General features: G+C 51.2%; 8 protein-coding genes across 8 annotated transcripts; 4 read left to right on the plus strand and 4 right to left on the minus strand.

Annotated features, from left to right (window-relative positions):
• Window positions 1-154: 154 nt before the first annotated feature.
• Window positions 155-1,039, plus strand: MIND_00465900 (ARID domain-containing protein; the record flags this gene model as incomplete). The annotated part of the gene is made up of 3 exons (XM_037361469.1): window positions 155-556; window positions 615-797; window positions 842-1,039. The coding sequence occupies 3 exons, from the start codon at window positions 155-157 to the stop codon at window positions 1,037-1,039; spliced, it is 783 nt and encodes a 260-aa protein (XP_037221761.1).
• Window positions 1,040-1,156: 117 nt separating this feature from the next.
• Window positions 1,157-4,563, plus strand: MIND_00466000 (ARID domain-containing protein; the record flags this gene model as incomplete). Its single annotated transcript, XM_037361470.1, has 3 exons — window positions 1,157-2,630; window positions 2,683-2,943; window positions 3,011-4,563. 3 exons carry the CDS (start codon window positions 1,157-1,159, stop codon window positions 4,561-4,563), a joined length of 3,288 nt encoding a protein of 1,095 aa, XP_037221762.1.
• Window positions 4,564-4,685: 122 nt separating this feature from the next.
• On the minus strand, window positions 4,686-5,720 carry MIND_00466100 (uncharacterized protein; the record flags this gene model as incomplete). Its single annotated transcript, XM_037361471.1, has 6 exons — window positions 4,686-4,834; window positions 4,882-5,253; window positions 5,309-5,318; window positions 5,375-5,512; window positions 5,565-5,605; window positions 5,657-5,720. 6 exons carry the CDS (start codon window positions 5,718-5,720, stop codon window positions 4,686-4,688), a joined length of 774 nt encoding a protein of 257 aa, XP_037221763.1.
• Window positions 5,721-5,809: 89 nt separating this feature from the next.
• MIND_00466200 (uncharacterized protein) lies at window positions 5,810-7,594 on the minus strand (the record flags this gene model as incomplete). The annotated part of the gene is made up of 5 exons (XM_037361472.1): window positions 5,810-6,280; window positions 6,326-6,524; window positions 6,570-7,314; window positions 7,364-7,492; window positions 7,543-7,594. The coding sequence occupies 5 exons, from the start codon at window positions 7,592-7,594 to the stop codon at window positions 5,810-5,812; spliced, it is 1,596 nt and encodes a 531-aa protein (XP_037221764.1).
• A 101-nt stretch (window positions 7,595-7,695) lies between these two features.
• On the plus strand, window positions 7,696-10,371 carry MIND_00466300 (putative acyl-activating enzyme 1, peroxisomal; the record flags this gene model as incomplete). Its single annotated transcript, XM_037361473.1, has 17 exons — window positions 7,696-8,022; window positions 8,078-8,100; window positions 8,148-8,161; window positions 8,210-8,248; window positions 8,297-8,561; window positions 8,608-8,626; window positions 8,678-8,772; window positions 8,819-8,888; window positions 8,937-9,009; window positions 9,057-9,258; window positions 9,404-9,622; window positions 9,671-9,726; window positions 9,777-9,812; window positions 9,861-9,947; window positions 9,998-10,026; window positions 10,073-10,273; window positions 10,324-10,371. Exons 1-17 carry the CDS (start codon window positions 7,711-7,713, stop codon window positions 10,369-10,371), a joined length of 1,788 nt encoding a protein of 595 aa, XP_037221765.1. The 5' UTR covers window positions 7,696-7,710.
• A 138-nt stretch (window positions 10,372-10,509) lies between these two features.
• Window positions 10,510-14,560, minus strand: MIND_00466400 (GYF domain-containing protein; the record flags this gene model as incomplete). Its single annotated transcript, XM_037361474.1, has 5 exons — window positions 10,510-11,345; window positions 11,392-12,179; window positions 12,229-13,246; window positions 13,278-14,223; window positions 14,273-14,560. The coding sequence occupies 5 exons, from the start codon at window positions 14,558-14,560 to the stop codon at window positions 10,510-10,512; spliced, it is 3,876 nt and encodes a 1,291-aa protein (XP_037221766.1).
• Window positions 14,498-16,334, plus strand: MIND_00466500 (uncharacterized protein; the record flags this gene model as incomplete). The annotated part of the gene is made up of 6 exons (XM_037361475.1): window positions 14,498-14,981; window positions 15,028-15,127; window positions 15,178-15,655; window positions 15,699-15,981; window positions 16,037-16,120; window positions 16,174-16,334. The coding sequence occupies 6 exons, from the start codon at window positions 14,498-14,500 to the stop codon at window positions 16,332-16,334; spliced, it is 1,590 nt and encodes a 529-aa protein (XP_037221767.1).
• Window positions 16,335-16,366: 32 nt separating this feature from the next.
• Window positions 16,367-17,360, minus strand: MIND_00466600 (Dolichyl-diphosphooligosaccharide--protein glycosyltransferase subunit 2; the record flags this gene model as incomplete). Its single annotated transcript, XM_037361476.1, has 4 exons — window positions 17,224-17,360; window positions 16,967-17,171; window positions 16,639-16,920; window positions 16,367-16,591 (listed from the first exon to the last, which is right to left on the minus strand). Exons 1-4 carry the CDS (start codon window positions 17,340-17,342, stop codon window positions 16,367-16,369), a joined length of 831 nt encoding a protein of 276 aa, XP_037221768.1. The 5' UTR covers window positions 17,343-17,360.
• Between the last annotated feature and the right edge of the window lie 68 nt (window positions 17,361-17,428).

The raw sequence follows: 17,428 nt of genomic DNA on the forward strand, positions 1-17,428 counted from the left end.
TCCGTGAGCCCTCGACAACGGTTTCCTGCGGCGCAGCACGTTTTTTCGAGGACTTAGTCTGTTTGTGGTTCGCGAAAATATCATCGATTTCGGACATGTTGGGAGTTTGAGTCTAAGGTGCTTTTCCCTCTTCTGTCACACCCCATTCGCCGCCATGCAGTCCTTCGACGGGGCGGGCCTTTTTCCACTGGACGCAGCGCAAGCTAAACAGATGGCGGCAATAAATGCCGCAAACAATTTGAGAAACAGGTCAACTAGTTTCCTCGGAGAATCCTCGACTCTTCTCCAAGATCCTGCTGCCATGGCCCAAAGACCGCAACAACCGCCTCCTTCCCGACAACATGGCTTTTTGGTATCCCTAGCCGGCGTTATGGCTAAGCGCAATACACCTCTTCCACCCGCATTGACTGGTGTTCAAACCCCAGGATATGATGCTTTGAGTTCGACCTGGCAAATGCTCGACATTCCCGATGTCGGGGTTATCCGCATTGCTGGCAGGGATATCGAGCTGTTAAAGCTTTGGGGACTTGTCAAACAAAGCGGAGGTGGTCAGCATGTAGAGACCTTTATTCTTGGAGTTCCGTGTTCACCATACTGACTTTGTTATTTTATAGCTCACCACCCAGAACCTCTGGGTAAACATACTGCCATCCTTTCAATTGACGGAGGAAACGCTGCCAACCGGGCTGACTGTGACCCAAACGCTTGCCACATACTATCAGAATATTCTGCTCCCCTTGGAGGAGGTATATCGCAACAATATGCAAGGGAAAGTCCATGGTGTTCAGCGTCAACCAGTGCGTATTAAACTTCCATGCGGCGTCTAATGACCTCACTGCAGTTACCTGAAACACCCGCCCGGCGCCTTTCTTCTGCCAGCCAGGGAAGCGTTCAAAACCCCGAGGGAACTCTGGAGAATAACGATCAGGATCTCGGTCTCAAACGAAAGCTAGAGTCGGAAGAAGGAGACGTTAAACGGGCGAGGCAAAAGACCGGTGCGTGTACACAATCATTTGACGAGCAAAAACAAGCACGCTAACGATAGCACAGAAGTAAGCCGTTGTCAATGCAGATTGGACTTGCTTTTCATATGATTACGTTATAGACTGCCGGCATGAATGGGGTTGACCAACCTTCAACTGGACCACCAACCACAATGTCCCGTCCCAGCCGCCGCACCAGAAACAAGATCGAGTTTGTCCCTCGCGCTCGCGAAATCGAGCACACTGGTGGTCGCGACCTCGGGCCCTTCGAAGACGACTCATTGCCGATGAGAAGACCAATGCGAGAGTTGCAAGACTGGGGCAATGTTTCAGTAGACCACTTGGCTCTCTCGATTCGCTCTCAGCTATCAACCGAGCTGGCGTATGCGCTTACCACCATCACATTTTTCTCAACAATGCGTGGTGACACACCAAACCAGGGCTTCCCCATCGGTCAATGCTACGAACTGTTAGATGATATGTTGGACGTGTTGGAAGATAGGGCCTTTGGTGGTGCAGAGGACGATTTTTCCGCGAAGGATTACGTCATGGCTACACACAAAGAGCTTACGACGGCACACGTCGACGCCGAAAATGAAACCTTTGCCAGTTTGCATCCACGCCAGGGCTCCAAATACCCAGATGTCGGCCCACTCCAACGACCAGGGAATACGGTGCTGGCTATCACCAATATCCTCCGCAATCTTGCTCTGATTCCTGACAACCACCAGTTCTTGGTGAAGCAGGAGCGAATGTTCGATATTCTGCTACGACTGTGTTCTGTCACGAGGAAAGACGGAACACTTGTGGCTTCCTCCCATATATTGTCTCTTATCGACTTGATAACTGTTCGACGGGATGTTCTCTCTACCTTGATGCATCTCTGTAGTCCCAACACTCCTGCACACACCCAAGGAATCGTTCTTTCGGATGCATCTTCCCAGGTCGTATTGCGAATAGCATATCGAGCCTTCCATTTACTCGCTTCTTTCATCGTCGACCCTAAGGAAGCAGTTTCGCCGCTAAGCTGGATCCAGGTGGGGGGCAGTGTAAACCGACCGCCTTTGGCTGCCGATATTGCTCTCGAAACGTTCACTCGATTGGCTCAGGAAGATCCGACACGCAAAGTACTCTCCCAAATAATACCTCCTGCCTCTATTCGACGTTTCTTTACGGCCTGTCTACATCGTCTGCCAGTTGCCGACCAAGACTTTCAAATCCTCGCTCGGGAAGGCTGGTTGGGATATACTGAAAAAATTATTATGACCATCTATGAGCTAGCCTTCATTGCTCCACCCAGCTTAAAGCGCAGTCTCAAAGCGGATCGCAATCTAGGCTTCAGATCCGTCATGCTTCGCCTCGTGCAGAAGTTTTTGACTATCCCAGCCGTTGAAATGAGGGCACACTTCTCGATTGCTGTGCGGCGAGCTGTGGAAGCCATGAAGGTGTTGGATGACGGTGAAGACTTGTTTGACACCTCCGAGGTGACGGTGACAACGCTTTCGTTTGGTATGGGCTATGGGGAAGGTGCCGAAAGCAATCATGAACGAGGGACAGGGTTACTGGGGGGCCATCGTGAGTTGACTTGGGAGCTTTTGATGCAGAGAGATGTGTTGAGGGATGTGGTACTTTTCAACGAGCTGGAAAGTCTGGCTAGGGTTGAGTAACGAATACTTATCATGTTGTTTTGGATCTGTAGGTTACTATGTAGCACGTGTTCGGAAACTGACGTCTCTTTCCCTCTCTGCTCCGACTATCATGACTGACCCTGCCCCTCCGCCAATTTACTCGCAACAAGACGGTTCCGACACTAGCTCGGCTTCAGATGTTTCGCTGGACCCACAAATACTCATTATCTCAAGCTCTGATACGATGAACTTCCAAAAGGGATACCTTGGCGCAGACGATGAACGGGCGGCCATCGAGGGAGAAATTCAAATCAAGGGTGCCGAGTCTACGCGTTGGTCCAGAGTGCAAGCTTATTCTCTCCTTGTTGTGGTTCATACTGACCGGGATTTGCAGAACAGTTTCGCTTCGTTCTCTCGAAACAGCGTATGACCGGCAAATCGAGCTCGGGTTTGCTCAAGTCGTATTGTACACCTCAGTCGACGACTCCCCTTTGCCTTCCTCGCTGCTGTTTGCAATACCATTGATGGAGGACGCACCCCAATCGCTGCGAACACCGCATTCTTCCATAACTCATACGTTAACTGCCACCCTTGATCCATTGGACGCGTCTCTATCACCAATTTCTGAAGCCCTTGTCGTCCACACAAAACGCTATACCTCGCATTCACATTCGCTGGATCCTTCTCCCGAAACCCACACTCTGACCGAACCCACCCGGGTGCAAGTCCAAGTTCCGCGCACTACTTTCATCGCAGGCGAAATTGTCCCACTATATGTGACCATTCCGCCTCCCCCTCGTGCTCTCGTTGTGGACCAAGGTCTTCGGTTGAGAAACGTGAGGATCGAGTTGTTGCGTATCGTCCAAGTCACGGGGAATGATGAATACGAGGCTGACTCTTCTGGGCCTTCGACTGCCACAACGCCACCAGCCCAATCATCATCATCTTCGAAAGCCCCTGCGAGCCCTGTCTCGTCTTACCAGACTGTGATCGCTCGTTCCGGAGCATCATGTCGTTTCCACTCCTCTAGACCAGTTAAATTGCGGTTTCTCCTTCACCAACCCGCACCGTCAGAGTCTCCTCTAGACGCCCATAGCAGTCTGCCTACAGAGTTTGGCCTCATGGAATCGGATGCTGAATGCGCATCTATCACGCAATTGACGCTGCTCCATTCGGTCACCTTCCAGCTCAACATCCACACTTCATTTGTGGATATGAGCAGCCATACTGAGCGTGTCTCAACTATTTCTATTCCAGTCATCATCCTCGCACCACCTGCCCCACTGCCTGAAGTGGCCCCTTCGATGGATGCTGCATATAGCAAAAAACACGATCGACCACCAGCCAGAACGGTCCGTTACGAAGATTCAGACCACTCTGCCCCTCGATATTCTCTCGGAGAGGCTGGTCCCAGTGCCGCACCGCCACCGTTTGAAGAGAGAGACGCGCCGCCGCCATTTTTCCCTTCCGCAGCAGAGGCGTCCAGCTCATCGCGACTGCCTACTTTTCTCGAGTCAGAAAACGAGTTTATCATGCCTCCAAGCGACAACCATTCCACCCTGCCGCCCACTGATCCCACTGTTGTGGGCGAAGGCACGCAGTTTGGATTTTCTGCTGGTGAGCAATTTGACGGACACTCGGAGGACATGCAGCGGTCGTCCACACCGCCTCCAACGATGGAAATGGCGAGTACCGTGCACGAGTCTGAGCAAGCAACTGGAGAAGCCAACGACCTTCCGCCTCCCCCTCCCGCTTTGGATGATCCGTCTGATCCGCCACCGTCAATCGACTCTGAATTCAGGTCTCCAGACCACCCACCTTCCCCTCCCTCTGAACCACCACCCTCTTCACCAGTTCCACAAGCAGCTGAACTCCGGCCTGCAGATGTCCATGCCCCACCTCCCTATCTGATCCCAGAACAGCATGCCACACCGCCACCATATGTGGACTGACGAGAAAAGAAAAACACATTTGTAGATTACATAGAAACAACGCAAACTTGTATGAATACTCAAAAAAAGATCCAAAGACCGTGGCGTGTCGTAAACAAGGGAAATATAAGTACTATTACTAATCAGCAGTTGCAAGCCTCCTTGGGCTTCGCGTTGCCGTCCAGATTGACTGCCCCATCTTGTTGTGTTCCCGCGCGACTACCACCCGCTCCAGGTCGGCCGGTAGCGCCGCGGGTAGCTGCCAGAATGTGCTCAATTGGGATCTTCTTGGCTGAGAAAGAGGTCAGACAACGTTTGATAGCAAAAAAAAAGACGCACCAATCTCGGTAAATATCTCAACAATGCCCTCTCCCGTCTTGGCGCTAGTCTCGAAGAAGAGGAGGCCAGCTTCCGTAGCGTATGCCTGAGCCTCTTCCCGCGGTACTTGACGGAGACTCTCTGGCTCAACTGAGCCAGGAGTTTCCCCTGGTGTGGCAGTTGCGTCGTCAGCCTCGTCTTCCGATTCAGATGTTGCCGTTGCGCCCGTTGACGACGACGAAGCTTGCACCAAATCGACCTTGTTCCCGGCAAGGGCAATGACGATATTGGGGTTGGCCTGACGCTGTAGCTCCTTGACCCACGACTTGGCCTTCTCCAGACTGGAGGCCTTGGTTACATCAAAGACAACAACGGCTGCCTGGGCATTTCGGTCTAAGGGCGGAGCAGTAAGCGCTGGGAGGAGGAGACCAGGGCGTTGCCAACTCACAGTACATAGGCTAGTCAAGGAGAAAACAGTTAGCCTGAATTGAAGATGCGCCAGAGGAAGACACACCGCCAGCGAATGGAATCGCTCTTGCCCTGCAGTATCCCAAATCTCATAACGCAACACTCGATCCTCCAGTCGGCATTTCTGCGTCAGGAACGCAGCACCAATGGTGGGCTCCTTGTTCGGTTGGAACTCGTTGGAGACCTGAATGATAGGTCAACTCGAGAGTGCGGGTAGGGATGAGTATGGCACCCACAAAGCGAAGAACAACAGATGATTTGCCGACTGCGGCTTCACCTAGTCAAGGGATAAGATATTCACAAAGGAAAGCGTCAAAGGTAAACTCACCAAGTAGAACGAGTTTCACTTGCACGGATTTGTCGGCTGAGCCAGAGGCAGTTGCATCGGCCATAGTGGTGGAGGTGAAGAAGGGAGATGACGATGATGGCGGCAGTCACGGGCACAGCTTCAGTCAAAAAAAAAACCATTCATAGTTCTCGGTTACCCATCTACGCTAGTGCTATTACTGTCTACACTGGGTAGGTCGTCGGCACAGAAGTAGGGCGCAACCATGCCACACGTTACATAAAGCCCGCTCTCCAATTCGAAACCATACTCCTGCAAAAACGGTATCAAGTCTGTGGGTTTGCAAGTAGGATTGCAAGTGGCGGCGTCTCTGGTGTTCCCAGCCTTTCGACCTGATGCTTGAGTGAACGCTTCGCGCTGGTTGTAGAACCAAACAGGCTCTTTCTGGTAACCCGAGTCGAGATTCTTCATGAACTTGGCATAACTTCCTTTGGGATCACCGTAGACAGCAGCGATGGCGGCAACATGCGGCAGCAATTCAGTGGCATCCTCGTCTTTCGGGTCCACTCTCATCGTAAAGTCGACTGCGTCCTGAATTGTAGCTCCATACTTCGATGTCGCTTGCCAAAAATTGAGGCCCAACCAATCTCCGAGTTTGGCCGCCGCCTGTTAGGTGTCAACTCCAAGTCAAAGCCAAAATCATCGACGCACTATCAACCCTTCAAGATGGAAGCATCGGTAGTGAAATGGTCGTGTTCGAACGGCCTCGAAAGGTTGCTCGCCGCTCTTTGCGATCTGTTCTCGGAACTTGTTTTGGAAGTACCAGTTGAGAGTCGAGGCAGCCGAATCAGAGTCACCAGAGGCAAGTAGGACGGCCGCTAGCTGGACAGCATAGAAGGTAACATGGTTACTGGTTGAGAGTTAACAGATGTTTTCACGAACAGAACAAACGCACTTCGCTTTTCCCGCGACCGACTTGCCGATATCGCTCGCCTGAAGCCACTTGGCATATTGACTTAGCCATTGCGTCATTGCGTTGTCGATTGTGTTGGTCCAATCAGGACTTTTCGCGCTTTTGAGGACGAGAATGGCGTTGACGATTTTGACGATTCCACGGATATCCAATACACCTGTGAATGCTCCTTGCTGACCACTTTGCCCTGGACCGCGTACTATTTGTCCAAAGTTGACGTTAGGATTCATTTTCGTTGAGGATGTCAAGAAGTAGGCTTGAATGAAGCGAACGGCATCTTGAGAACATGATCGAGTTCCTTTCAGGGCAAAGCAATGCGCGTTGTAGAAAACAGAATCTGACACATGAACGATGGAGGGCGGGCCGGTTAGAGTTCGAACGTCCGGATTGACCTTGCCGTCTTGGACCTCGTAAGGGCAGGTAGTCCAAGTCGCACTTGGGGGCATAGGCTTCGTTGGCGATGGTGTACACGCTGGAGCTTTTCCTTTGCTTGCGGCTGCCTCTTCGAGTTCAGAAAGTTGTGTTGGAGTTGAGAAAAACAATAGAGCTTGATGTTCAGTTTCTGCTTCGGATCGACGACGTTGACGGCTCATCCCGCGCTGTGCCTGCTTGCCAGAAGTCTTTGCAGGACACCAGTTACACTGCGGCCAGTGATATGGAGCCCAGCTGAGATAATCGTGTGAATCTTTGCTTGGCGGGGAGACTCCTTGAGGATTCTTGGTCATGGCTAAAACGCGAGTTAGAGTAATAGTGAGGAGACAGAAATCGTCTCATACTCCAAGGGCCGTTAGCGGCAGTTGACCGTGCCATTGAAACGACCGCGTTTTGTGCATCTTTAGTTGCGAGTGCCGTGGTTCTGGTTTGTTTGGATATGTAGTCGACATTGACCCAGTCAACGATGTCGCCTAGAATAAGGTTAGGTTTCATCTAAGCTCGTCAATAGAAAAGACGGTACCACGAGAGAATGGAGTCAGGGCGAGAAGAATAGCAAGGCGAGGGAGTGTCATAGTAGCTTTGTGCACCAAGAACCGGCTTGGTTGTAAGACGTAGGTGGAAGAGAAACGCAAAGGGCGGTTGTGTGACAGACGCGACCGTGACACTCTTGATCCGTTTATGTAGGTTTATGTTATACTTTCGCTACGGCTTTCCTTCCGACGGTCAACTTGAACCTGCGCTGATGACGTTCCAACCGACTCCAGCAAGCATCCCACCGCGCGACAACCGACTTACCCTACGGCAACCCTCTGGTCTCCCACCAAACATCCAACCTCTGAATCCACTACAATTTATTCTGCGAGCAGCAGAGATTTATCCGAATCAAGTTGCCCTCGTCCATACTGATTCGCCAGCTTGGTATACCTACTCAGTGTGGTGCCAACGCGTCCAGAACCTAGCCTATGCCCTCCTACAAGCAGGAGTCAAGCCTGGAGATCGCGTCCGTTGCGCCTTGCTTCTCAAGGTCGGGTTTTGCTGATGCCTTTCTCCAATAGGTAGCGGTCATTGCCCCAAACTCGTGCGTTTCACTAAATATTACTTCTCCAGCTTCCTCACACTCTTCAGACCCATGACAGCCGGTAGACGTCCTACAACGCAAAGTTCAATAACGCTGATACCTCTGGTAGATGCGCACCACGGCGTGCTCGCCGTCCAAGCGGTTCTATGTACTGCTGGCATTTCATCTGGCCACCTGTTCACTCATTAGCGTCCAGGCCTGATCAATACCCGACTTAAGCCTTCTGATGTGGCTTACATTCTGGAACACAGTGGCTCAAGCATAATCCTCGTCGATCACGAATACACACACCTGCTTCCGAGTAATCTAAAAGTTCCTGTGATCGTTAACAACGACACTGGAAAGCAAGGAGACCCCTATGAAGATTTCTTGACAGTCGGTCGCAAGTTCAGCAAGGAGAGAGGGTGGCCTGATCTCGAGTATAACGCTGACGAGAACGCTGCTGCTGTTCTCTGCTATACGTGAGCTTTTTCTTGGCACGACAACGATATCCAACCCCTTTGACAGCTCGGGAACTACCGGTCGAGTCCGTGCAAGGCTGTATTGATTTCGCGTTTTCCTTATTCCAGTGTTCTAGCCCAAGGGAGTCATCACCACACTGCGGGGCTCATATCTTGCGGCGGTGGCAAATGCATATGAATCGAATATTCGTCGCGATTCGACCTATCTTTGGTATTTTGCTTGAAGTGGGCTGTTTTTTGTGCTTATCTCTCCTCAGGATCTTACCAATGTTCCACGCAGGTGGCTGGACATTTCCCTGGGCGTGTGTTTTCGCGATGGGAAAGCAGGTTCGTCCTTGAGTATCAGATTTTGCGCATTATCTTACCAGACAACAGATTACCATGCGAACAGTCGACTACCCCACGATTTGGAAGCATTTCTTAAACTCTTCTGTGACACACTATTGCGGTAAGTTGTCAAGCCTTTTCAATACCGTACTTACTAAGGCGAACCAGGAGCCCCAACAGTTCAAGTTGTGTATACCATTCACTATGGGCAGCGGCTTACGAGTATTCAGATTGGTATTGTCAATGACCCTGCAGCACGTCTATTAAAGCAGAAGATTTCGGCTATCATCGCCGGTGCTGCACCGACAGCCAATCTCATAGGATCACTCGAAAGCATTGGAATAACACCCATCCATGTTTATGGTTTGACGTGAGTCCTGAATACCTATCGGCCAGGCTTTCAAGTTGATCTCTTTCAGAGAGGTCAGTGAAATTTTTCTTCCAATCCGATAGCTGCACAAAAATTGCAGACTGTAGGTTTTGATTCTTCGGTGATTTGACTCGTACTCAAAAAGGAAATCCCAGTATGGTCCCTTTACACGTAACTACCCGCAAGATTCATGGGCCAAACTATCAATTGAGGAGCGCTCCAAATTCATGGCTCGTCAAGGCCATAGTTTTGCAACTGCCCAGGATGTTCGGGTCGTCTACCCACCCAAAGACGGATCTGACCAACTTGTGGATGTACCCCGGGATGGGAAAGCCATTGGAGAGATTGTCACTCGAGGAAATATGTGCGATTGTGTTCCAATCGGAGCTGTCAGCTGAATGTCACTTTCTAGCGTCATGAAAGAATATTTCCGCGACCCAGAGGCTACGGCCAAAGCGTTCCGAGGAGGTGAGTTTGGGTATTTCAACCCTAGAACTAATAAGAATAACACATCATAGGTAGCTTCAACTCAGGCGACCTTGCAGTCATGTTTGGTAAATCCATTGCCTTGACTATTCTTATAAGTTGAGCACAACAACCAGAGGACGGATCCATTGCTATCGTTGATCGCCAGAAGGACATCATCATCAGTGGTGGAGAGAACGCCTCTAGCCTAGCCATCGAACAGGGTATGTCTTCACTGTCAGCAATAATAGTAATGGATGACCTTGCTCCACAGAATTGGCAAGCCATCCCGACGTCTTGGAGGTTGTTACGGGATGCTCCCAGAATTTCGCATTGATCATTCCCCCAGGTCTCCGTTGTTGCTCGTCCTCACGCTAAATGGGGTGAACGCCCTCATGCGTTTGTCATTCTCAAGCCACATGCCTCCAAATGGAAGGGAAAACACGATGCCTTTGTTAGCGATCTGAAAGAGCACGCCAAACACAGACTGCCGGGTTTTGCTCGGCCAGAGTGGATCACAGTTGTCGAAGAACTCCCCAAAACATCCACAGTGCGTTTGATGTCCTTTGAACACCAACTTGGCTAATGCACATGTCACAGGGCAAGATCGTCAAAGTTGAGCTCAGGAAGATCATCGCCAAGTTGTGACGGTGGAAGCAGCAGTCTCAATTTGCGTGTTCAAAGACGTTTTACAGGGTGAGTAATGAGATAAATTGACTTGCAAATAATATAGGAGCGAGTCCTTTTAAAATTACCTATATAACGAGGGGGGGAAAAGAACGTAGATCATGACGGACTTAGCCGTAGAATTCGGAACGAACCAGCGTTCCTTTCACACAGATAGAGTTCGTCTTCTTTACGGCCTAGGAAGAGAACCTCGTCTACAATCTCCGGCTCTGTGTCACCAATCGAGAATTCTGTTCGTCCAACAGGTGATTTAGAGGCAGAGCTTGGCTTCTTGCTTGCGATGTGGTGACCAAAACCACTCTTGCTCTTTGTTGAGAGCACAGTTGCAGCCGTTCCAACTGGCGTGCCCATTTTCCACACAAAAGGCCCACGCCGGTTGATATTTGAAGGCGGTGGGTTGAATTCTGGTAAGACAGTCCGTGACTCGTCAGCGGGTTTGAGAAGAGCGTCGCCAAGATCAACCGCCTCAAGACCACCTTGTCGCATCGCAACAAGAACTGCTCGATCCCCTTTGATGTCGAATGCTTCTAGCCGCCTGACGTCGCCCATCCGCGTAAAAGCTACTTTTGTGTCCTCTGCTTCACCATCATCGCTCCACAAGAACCGACCCTTCAACACAGAGCGGCCACGCGCATCTACAATTGCTGTACTGTGGCCACCACGCGTTGAAAAGAACAGGGCAGGAGGGCCGAAATGTCGTGGCTGAGCTAGCAAGGAAATGGGTGACAGAAGCGGTTTTTGTATTTCGGTTGTCGATGCACTGGTTGAGGGTGCTGGAGGAGGAGGGGTCCGGAAAGGATGTGATGGGTCGACACTCTGTAGCCGTAGATCTTTCAATAGCATATAATCCTCGTCTTCTTCCCTTCGAACGGGTAAGTCGGGTGGTAGTAGGCCGTCCTTATACCACGCCTGCATTAGAGAAGCCTTCCAAGGCCCTGAAGGACTGTTAATTGGACAATTGAATGGGTGATCAAAACAAACCATGTATAGTGTTTTTGGGGTCGCGATAATACCACCTTGATGGCGCAGTCGCTTGGGGAACAGGCAGACCGGGAGGGGTGAACTGGACTTGAGTAAGGTCCGCAGTATTACTGCCACTGGCTTCGGGCTCGTATTCGTTACGGTAGTCTATGAAATTTGGATATGTCGGGGGAATGATATACTCGTCAGCGATGGCGGCCAGCGGGAATTTGGGAGCAAACGACAACTGCTGGAATGTTGTGTAAGGTCCCATACGAGCAGTTGCAAGTGCTAAAAGCTCCTCCGCATGCGATATCGACGTCGTGGGTTCATTGGCGGTTTCGTTATTGACATCTGAGCCAGGTTCAGGTTGGTCAGGATGATCCCCAGCTATAAGTGGTGGAGTCCCAGGTTGGCTGGCATCAGCACCGGTACCTGTGGCAACTACAGTAGAGCCAACTGAGACTGAAACGCCGATGTTGACGGTGACTTGAGTGTCTTCATCTCCCGCATTATCGGCATCGGCCGCTTCCCCAGCTCTCACCTCACGTGCTCGGCGTCGAGCTGCTCTACGCTCAGCCCGTCCAATCCTCACTTCCCGAACACGAACAGTTGCAGGCTCCAAACCGAAGACATTTTGACCAAAGACCAAGAAAACTTCCACCAAGTCGTCACCCTGGAGTTGCAACTCGAGTAATCGAGGTGAGTCGGGCAAGATAAAAGTTCGCGATAGACCAAGTGCGGTCCTATACGTCCCAGCAAAAAGCTCAACCTTTTCGCCGTTCTCGCCGCAGAGAATCGCGAGGAAGCTGAGCCAGATAATGTTAGTCTAGAGCTGATATATAAAGGGAAGCTGACCTCTTTTTGGCCGTCTCCACAGCCTTGATGGTAAGTGCGCCTTTCGTACCAGGCAACTTAACATACTCCAGTTTGGGTGGAGGCATGTGAGACGTAGTCGGCGTCATTCCTGTCCGACGAATATCCACATCGGTTGTAGTCTTAAGGGCAGGAAGGGGCGGTCGCTCATCTGCCCGGCGACCATGAAATGCGTTGCTTATTATTCGCGGAATAAAGCGGGAAGAACGTGATGACGTTGAAGGAGTTGGAGTAGACCCGTCTTGAGGTGTTGTGGAAATGAGCGTAGCGGGCGACGTTGACGCAGTACTTGGGCGAGTGGGCTGGTGCGTAGTGGAAGCAAGTGACTGGTTAGAACGATAGGACTGCGATCTCGCCATTGATCCTGGCGAACGCTCGACAACAGGAGGAATCTCTGAGCTGCTTGGAACTAGTGCGTTGCTGATCAACACTGACCATCTTCGTCGCCGATTAGGCCGAGGCTCAGAATGTGTGGTATGGGGAGTGGAATGCTCAGATGTACGAGGACTTGAGGGTTCTTCTTCAGCTGGGCCTGAAAGGAGAATAGGTTGTTGCGGTTGGCGTGTGCCCGCTGGAGGCAGGTCGGGTAATCGGCTCTCAAAGAGAGCTTCTGCCAAACTAATATGACCTTCAATTTCTTCTTCCTCTTCTTCGAATTCGCCAAAAAAGGGAGTGTCCGGATCATTTTCTAGTTGGCGTCTCGTTCCGCCGGACGGCGACTGAGAAAGAGCTTGACGGAGAGTGAGAAGAGTTGGGGCTGGTGAGGGTTCTGAGGGAGGGATTTGAGAGGAAGCTGTAGGTATTGATAGGCTGAGATCCAGGTTTGCTGGTCTGCTGCCCCGGCGAGAAGAGCTGACAGTGGCAATATCATTGCTCCCTGGTTGGATGCTTAGATTTGCCGACAGACGAACACTGGTCCGCTCATCGAGAGCCTGACTCCCACTCGCACCAGCGGCAACAACATTGATGGCCTCGTCGTCACTTGACCCGTCACCCCAATCTGGCTTAGCATCAGGATCATTTGGCCTCACCGTCGTTGAGCGCCGGGCCATAGGTGCTGCCGCAAGCACATTTGACACAGAGCCAGCCCGAGACCGAGGGGGCCGTGGGATAGTGAGGGCTGAAGGTGAAGCCGTTTCTGTGGGAGTTGAATACGGGGGGCGGCCGGCCAGACGGTTCTGGTATGGGAACTGGAGGGACCGGAGGCGGTTTATTCTTTATACGCCGAGTTGTTGGTGTCCTAGGTATGAGGGGAGCTGGAGGAGTAGGACTTGGAGAGGGCGGGGGAGCAGCAACAGCTGGAATGGATGTCTGTGACCCTTTGCGTGGTAATTTCCCTCGAGCAACTGGTTCGCCTGGAGGAGGCGTAGAAAGACTCGCTTTTCGCTGTTTTTCTGACGAATCGCGGATGTCGGATTCGACATGAGCAATGCCGCCAAGTTTCTTGACTGCCTCTCTGCGTTGACGCTCTCGCTCCCTACGGACTTCGACCTCCATTCTCCACTCAACCGCTTTTTTAATTTCCTCTAGCGCATATACGCGCACTCCATCTCTCCTTCCAGCGATAGCGACAAGAACGCCGCGCTGCTCCATCACTACAACCGACTTGAAGCTGACGCGCCTCACGAGAGCATATGGTTGGGAAACAGGCGGATTTTGGAGTGGAAGCACATCAAGACCTTGGGCATGGCAAAGAAGAAGATAATGGGGAGCCATGAAAGCACCACTAGTCGGTGGAGTGCTGAAGTGAGACGGCGACAGGTCTTGGGTAATGGCAGACATTGCGAGGCCAAGTTCCGTTAGTGTTGGTGGAGGCAATCGGGGAGGTGGGGTTGCTGGTCGTGCTGGAGTCGGAGACGATGACCGGGAAGGATTTGCAGGAGATGGTCGTTCTTCTCTAATTGGGCTTCGAGGAGGTGGTTCTCGGCGGTGTATTAGATTCGTAAAAAAGCCAGACAACCTGTTGGATGCGCGAACCTAGATAATGTCTGAGCAAAATAAAACAAACGGGTTAACGGCTTCAAACTTCGACAGTAGACCGACGATTCCTGCGTTCGTTGGGTGGGTCAGCATTAAGCCGTGTGGGCGAGGCTGGAGGTAAAGGGTCTGCTGGTGGTTGAAGAGTTGAGTCTGGCTCGGTAACAAGTACGGCGGGCATCGAATGGGTGCTTGCGGCGTCATCAGTGGTTGAAGTTGAAAGAGATGGCCCACGAGGAGTTGTTTCCTCGGTAACGACAATCTTGTCGGTAGTTTGAGAGGGGTCCGACTCGTGGACGATGGCCACTGGGACCTGCTCTTGTTCGCTCGCCTCCATCGGCTCGCTCAAAGCAGCATTTGTCGTGTCACGCGTGACAGCCTACTTAATCCAGGTCTCATGTGGCTCTTACGAAGAGCGTACACCTCGGTCGCTCCGAAACACGTTCAATACTTCCAAACCATTCTTCCTCCCCATGCTGTTCTTTCCTCCCTTCCTCCCCACAACACCCCTTCCGAAGATCTTACTCCATTCAACACGGATTGGATGCAAAAGTATCGCGGTCAAGCGAGCACCGTCTTGAAACCGAAGACAACTCAACAAGTCAGCGACATCGTGCGTTATTGCTCAGAGCACACAATCCCAATTGTACCTCAAGGTGGAAACACTGGTCTTGTCGGCGGTAGCATACCATTGCGTGACGAGCTCGTTGTCTCCCTGGCCAACATGAATTCTGTCCGTTCATTTGATCCCGTGTCCGGTTTGCATTCACTCTTTCCGATGACTGATTTCTAACCTGTCTCCAGGTATTCTCGTGGCAGATGCTGGTTGCATTCTCCAGTCCTTAACAGACTATGTGGCGCCGTATAACCACATAATGCCTATTGACCTCGGTGCTAAAGGCAGGTCTGTGCTCGTTTCTTGAAACATCTACTTTGCTAACGCGAAATCGAAAGCTGTCATATAGGTGGAAATGTCGCGACCAACGCTGGTGGCTTGCGCTTATTGAGATACGGCTCTCTCCACGGGTCTGTCTTGGGTTTGGAAGTCGTTCTACCCGACGGTACGATCCTTGACCAACTAACATCGCTTCGCAAGGACAACACTGGTTACGATCTCAAGCAGCTCTTCATCGGTGCTGAAGGGACACTCGGGATAATCACCGCCGTCTCCATTCTCACACCACCCTCCCCTCAGGCATCGAACAACGTGATTCTTGCTCTACCACATTTCGACAATGTCCTGCCATTATATCGAACTGTCAAGCGTCAACTTTCCGAGATTCTGTCTGCCTTCGAGTTTATTGATCGAACTGCCTACGAGTTGGCTGTCAAACACGGCCAGGGTCGCGGTCTGTCCGAGGATGAAATCGCTGGCGCAGAATGTTTCGTACTTGTTGAAACCAGTGGTGGACGACGCGAGCACGATGAGGAGGTATGTAATATCACGTGTCCGTCTATTTTTACTGAAAGGTTAGAAACTTACGGATTTGTTGGGCGACCTCCTTGAAGCGGAAAAACCCCTCATCAATACCGGTGTTCTTTCTCAAAATCCAGCGCAGTTCTCATCTCTCTGGGCATTGCGTGAAGGTGTAACCGAGGCGGTTTCGAAGGAAGGAAAGGCCTATAAATACGATATTTCCATCCCTTTGGCTTCTTTCAAGGAGGTGGTAGATACCACACGGGAACACTTACGTTCCAAAGGTCTCCTAGGGGAACACGCAGTAAAACACGTCCTGGGCTATGGTCATGTCGGCGATGGTCTGTGTTACTTCCGTACTTCTTCAGGGGCTTCCGATTGACATCGTTCGACTAGGAAATTTGCACCTAAATGTTTGCGCCGCAGAATATACTCAAGAAATCCAAGATGCCTTGGAACCTTTCGTATATGAACTTGTTGGTTAGTGTTGGATTTGTTTGTTCAACTCCTTCAACGTGCTCAATGAGTGATAGCCTCTTATCGCGGTTCTGTGTCTGCTGAGCATGGTATTGGGTCAATGAAGACTCATGCCCTACATTACTCGAAGAACGACACGAGCATCGCTTGGATGAAAAAGATCAAGACTCTGTTCGACCCGAAGGGAATCATGAATCCAGGGAAGGTGCTTGAATAGCTTTTGTATTTTTAGTTCAATGGTATACATGGTCATTTGGAGCTTATGCCCACACGGCGAGCACCGATGCTTGAAAGTGCAGTATTACCAGTGAAGACCGTCACGAGACCCAACACACTACCATACAAGAGAACTTGGCCCAGTTTGAGACCGACCCAATAGTAGACGAGAAGGACCTCGAAGGCACCCAGTGTTGCGATGAATGGAAGGATTCTGGGAGAAAAGAGGTGGGGAACGCCAGGGAAAACTTGGCTCCACTAAACTCACTTTAGTAAATATGACTGTACACAGTTAGAATTCATACCAGTGCAGAAAGGACTAGCCATGGAGCAAGAGTAAGTGCAGCGAAGACGGCCGAAATGAATTGTGGCGGCGTCTTAGGTGGGAGACGGAAGGTATGGTGAATAGTAGGCAGCAGGTGGAATGATGCTTCGTCCGGGTGTTGAGGCAAAGAACCTGACGCGGGAAGGATCAAGTCGAATAGGTGAAGCTTCAAAGGAGAGTGGTCTGGATGGCCGATAATGATTGTCACCTCCAAGGGCTCGGTAGTAGTTGGTGGAATGGATGGAAGAGGTTTGGCCATATTCTGTGGCTGCTCAAATGAAAGAACATGGGCAACTCTAAACGCTTACTAGTTCGAACTTGGATTTGCCTGAGGGAGTCACGCGAAGCGGCTGTATGCCCTCCTCACCAGACACACGATCATAGAAACGAAGGAAAGTCTGTAAAGGCTGAACGCCATCGGTGGTGTCTTCCTTCACAACCGTGAATGTAAGCTTCAAGGAGTCGGTTGCACCAAGTGTGAGTGGGATTTTGACTGGTTCAGGCGTCTTGATACTGAGCGTAGACGGTGAGCGAAGATATTACAAGCGACGAGCCAAACCCCCACTTTTCGGTGCGTATCCCTGCGCCAGTGGAGTCAAATGTAGTGACACGGGGGGCATATAGACTGAGAACGGCTGCCCGCGCCGTCGCAGCGACGAGCAATAATGAGAGTAGTGAGCGCATTCGCGAGCAGGACGTGTCCGCGTGACGTGACGAGGCGTGACACAATTGTTGATCTGGACCACAACGCGCGAGGCAGCCATACATTC

This window comes from Mycena indigotica (assembly GCF_014461135.1).
Source record: "Mycena indigotica strain 171206Taipei chromosome Unknown Mind.scaff0004, whole genome shotgun sequence".
Taxonomy (NCBI): Eukaryota; Fungi; Basidiomycota; class Agaricomycetes; order Agaricales; family Mycenaceae; genus Mycena; species Mycena indigotica.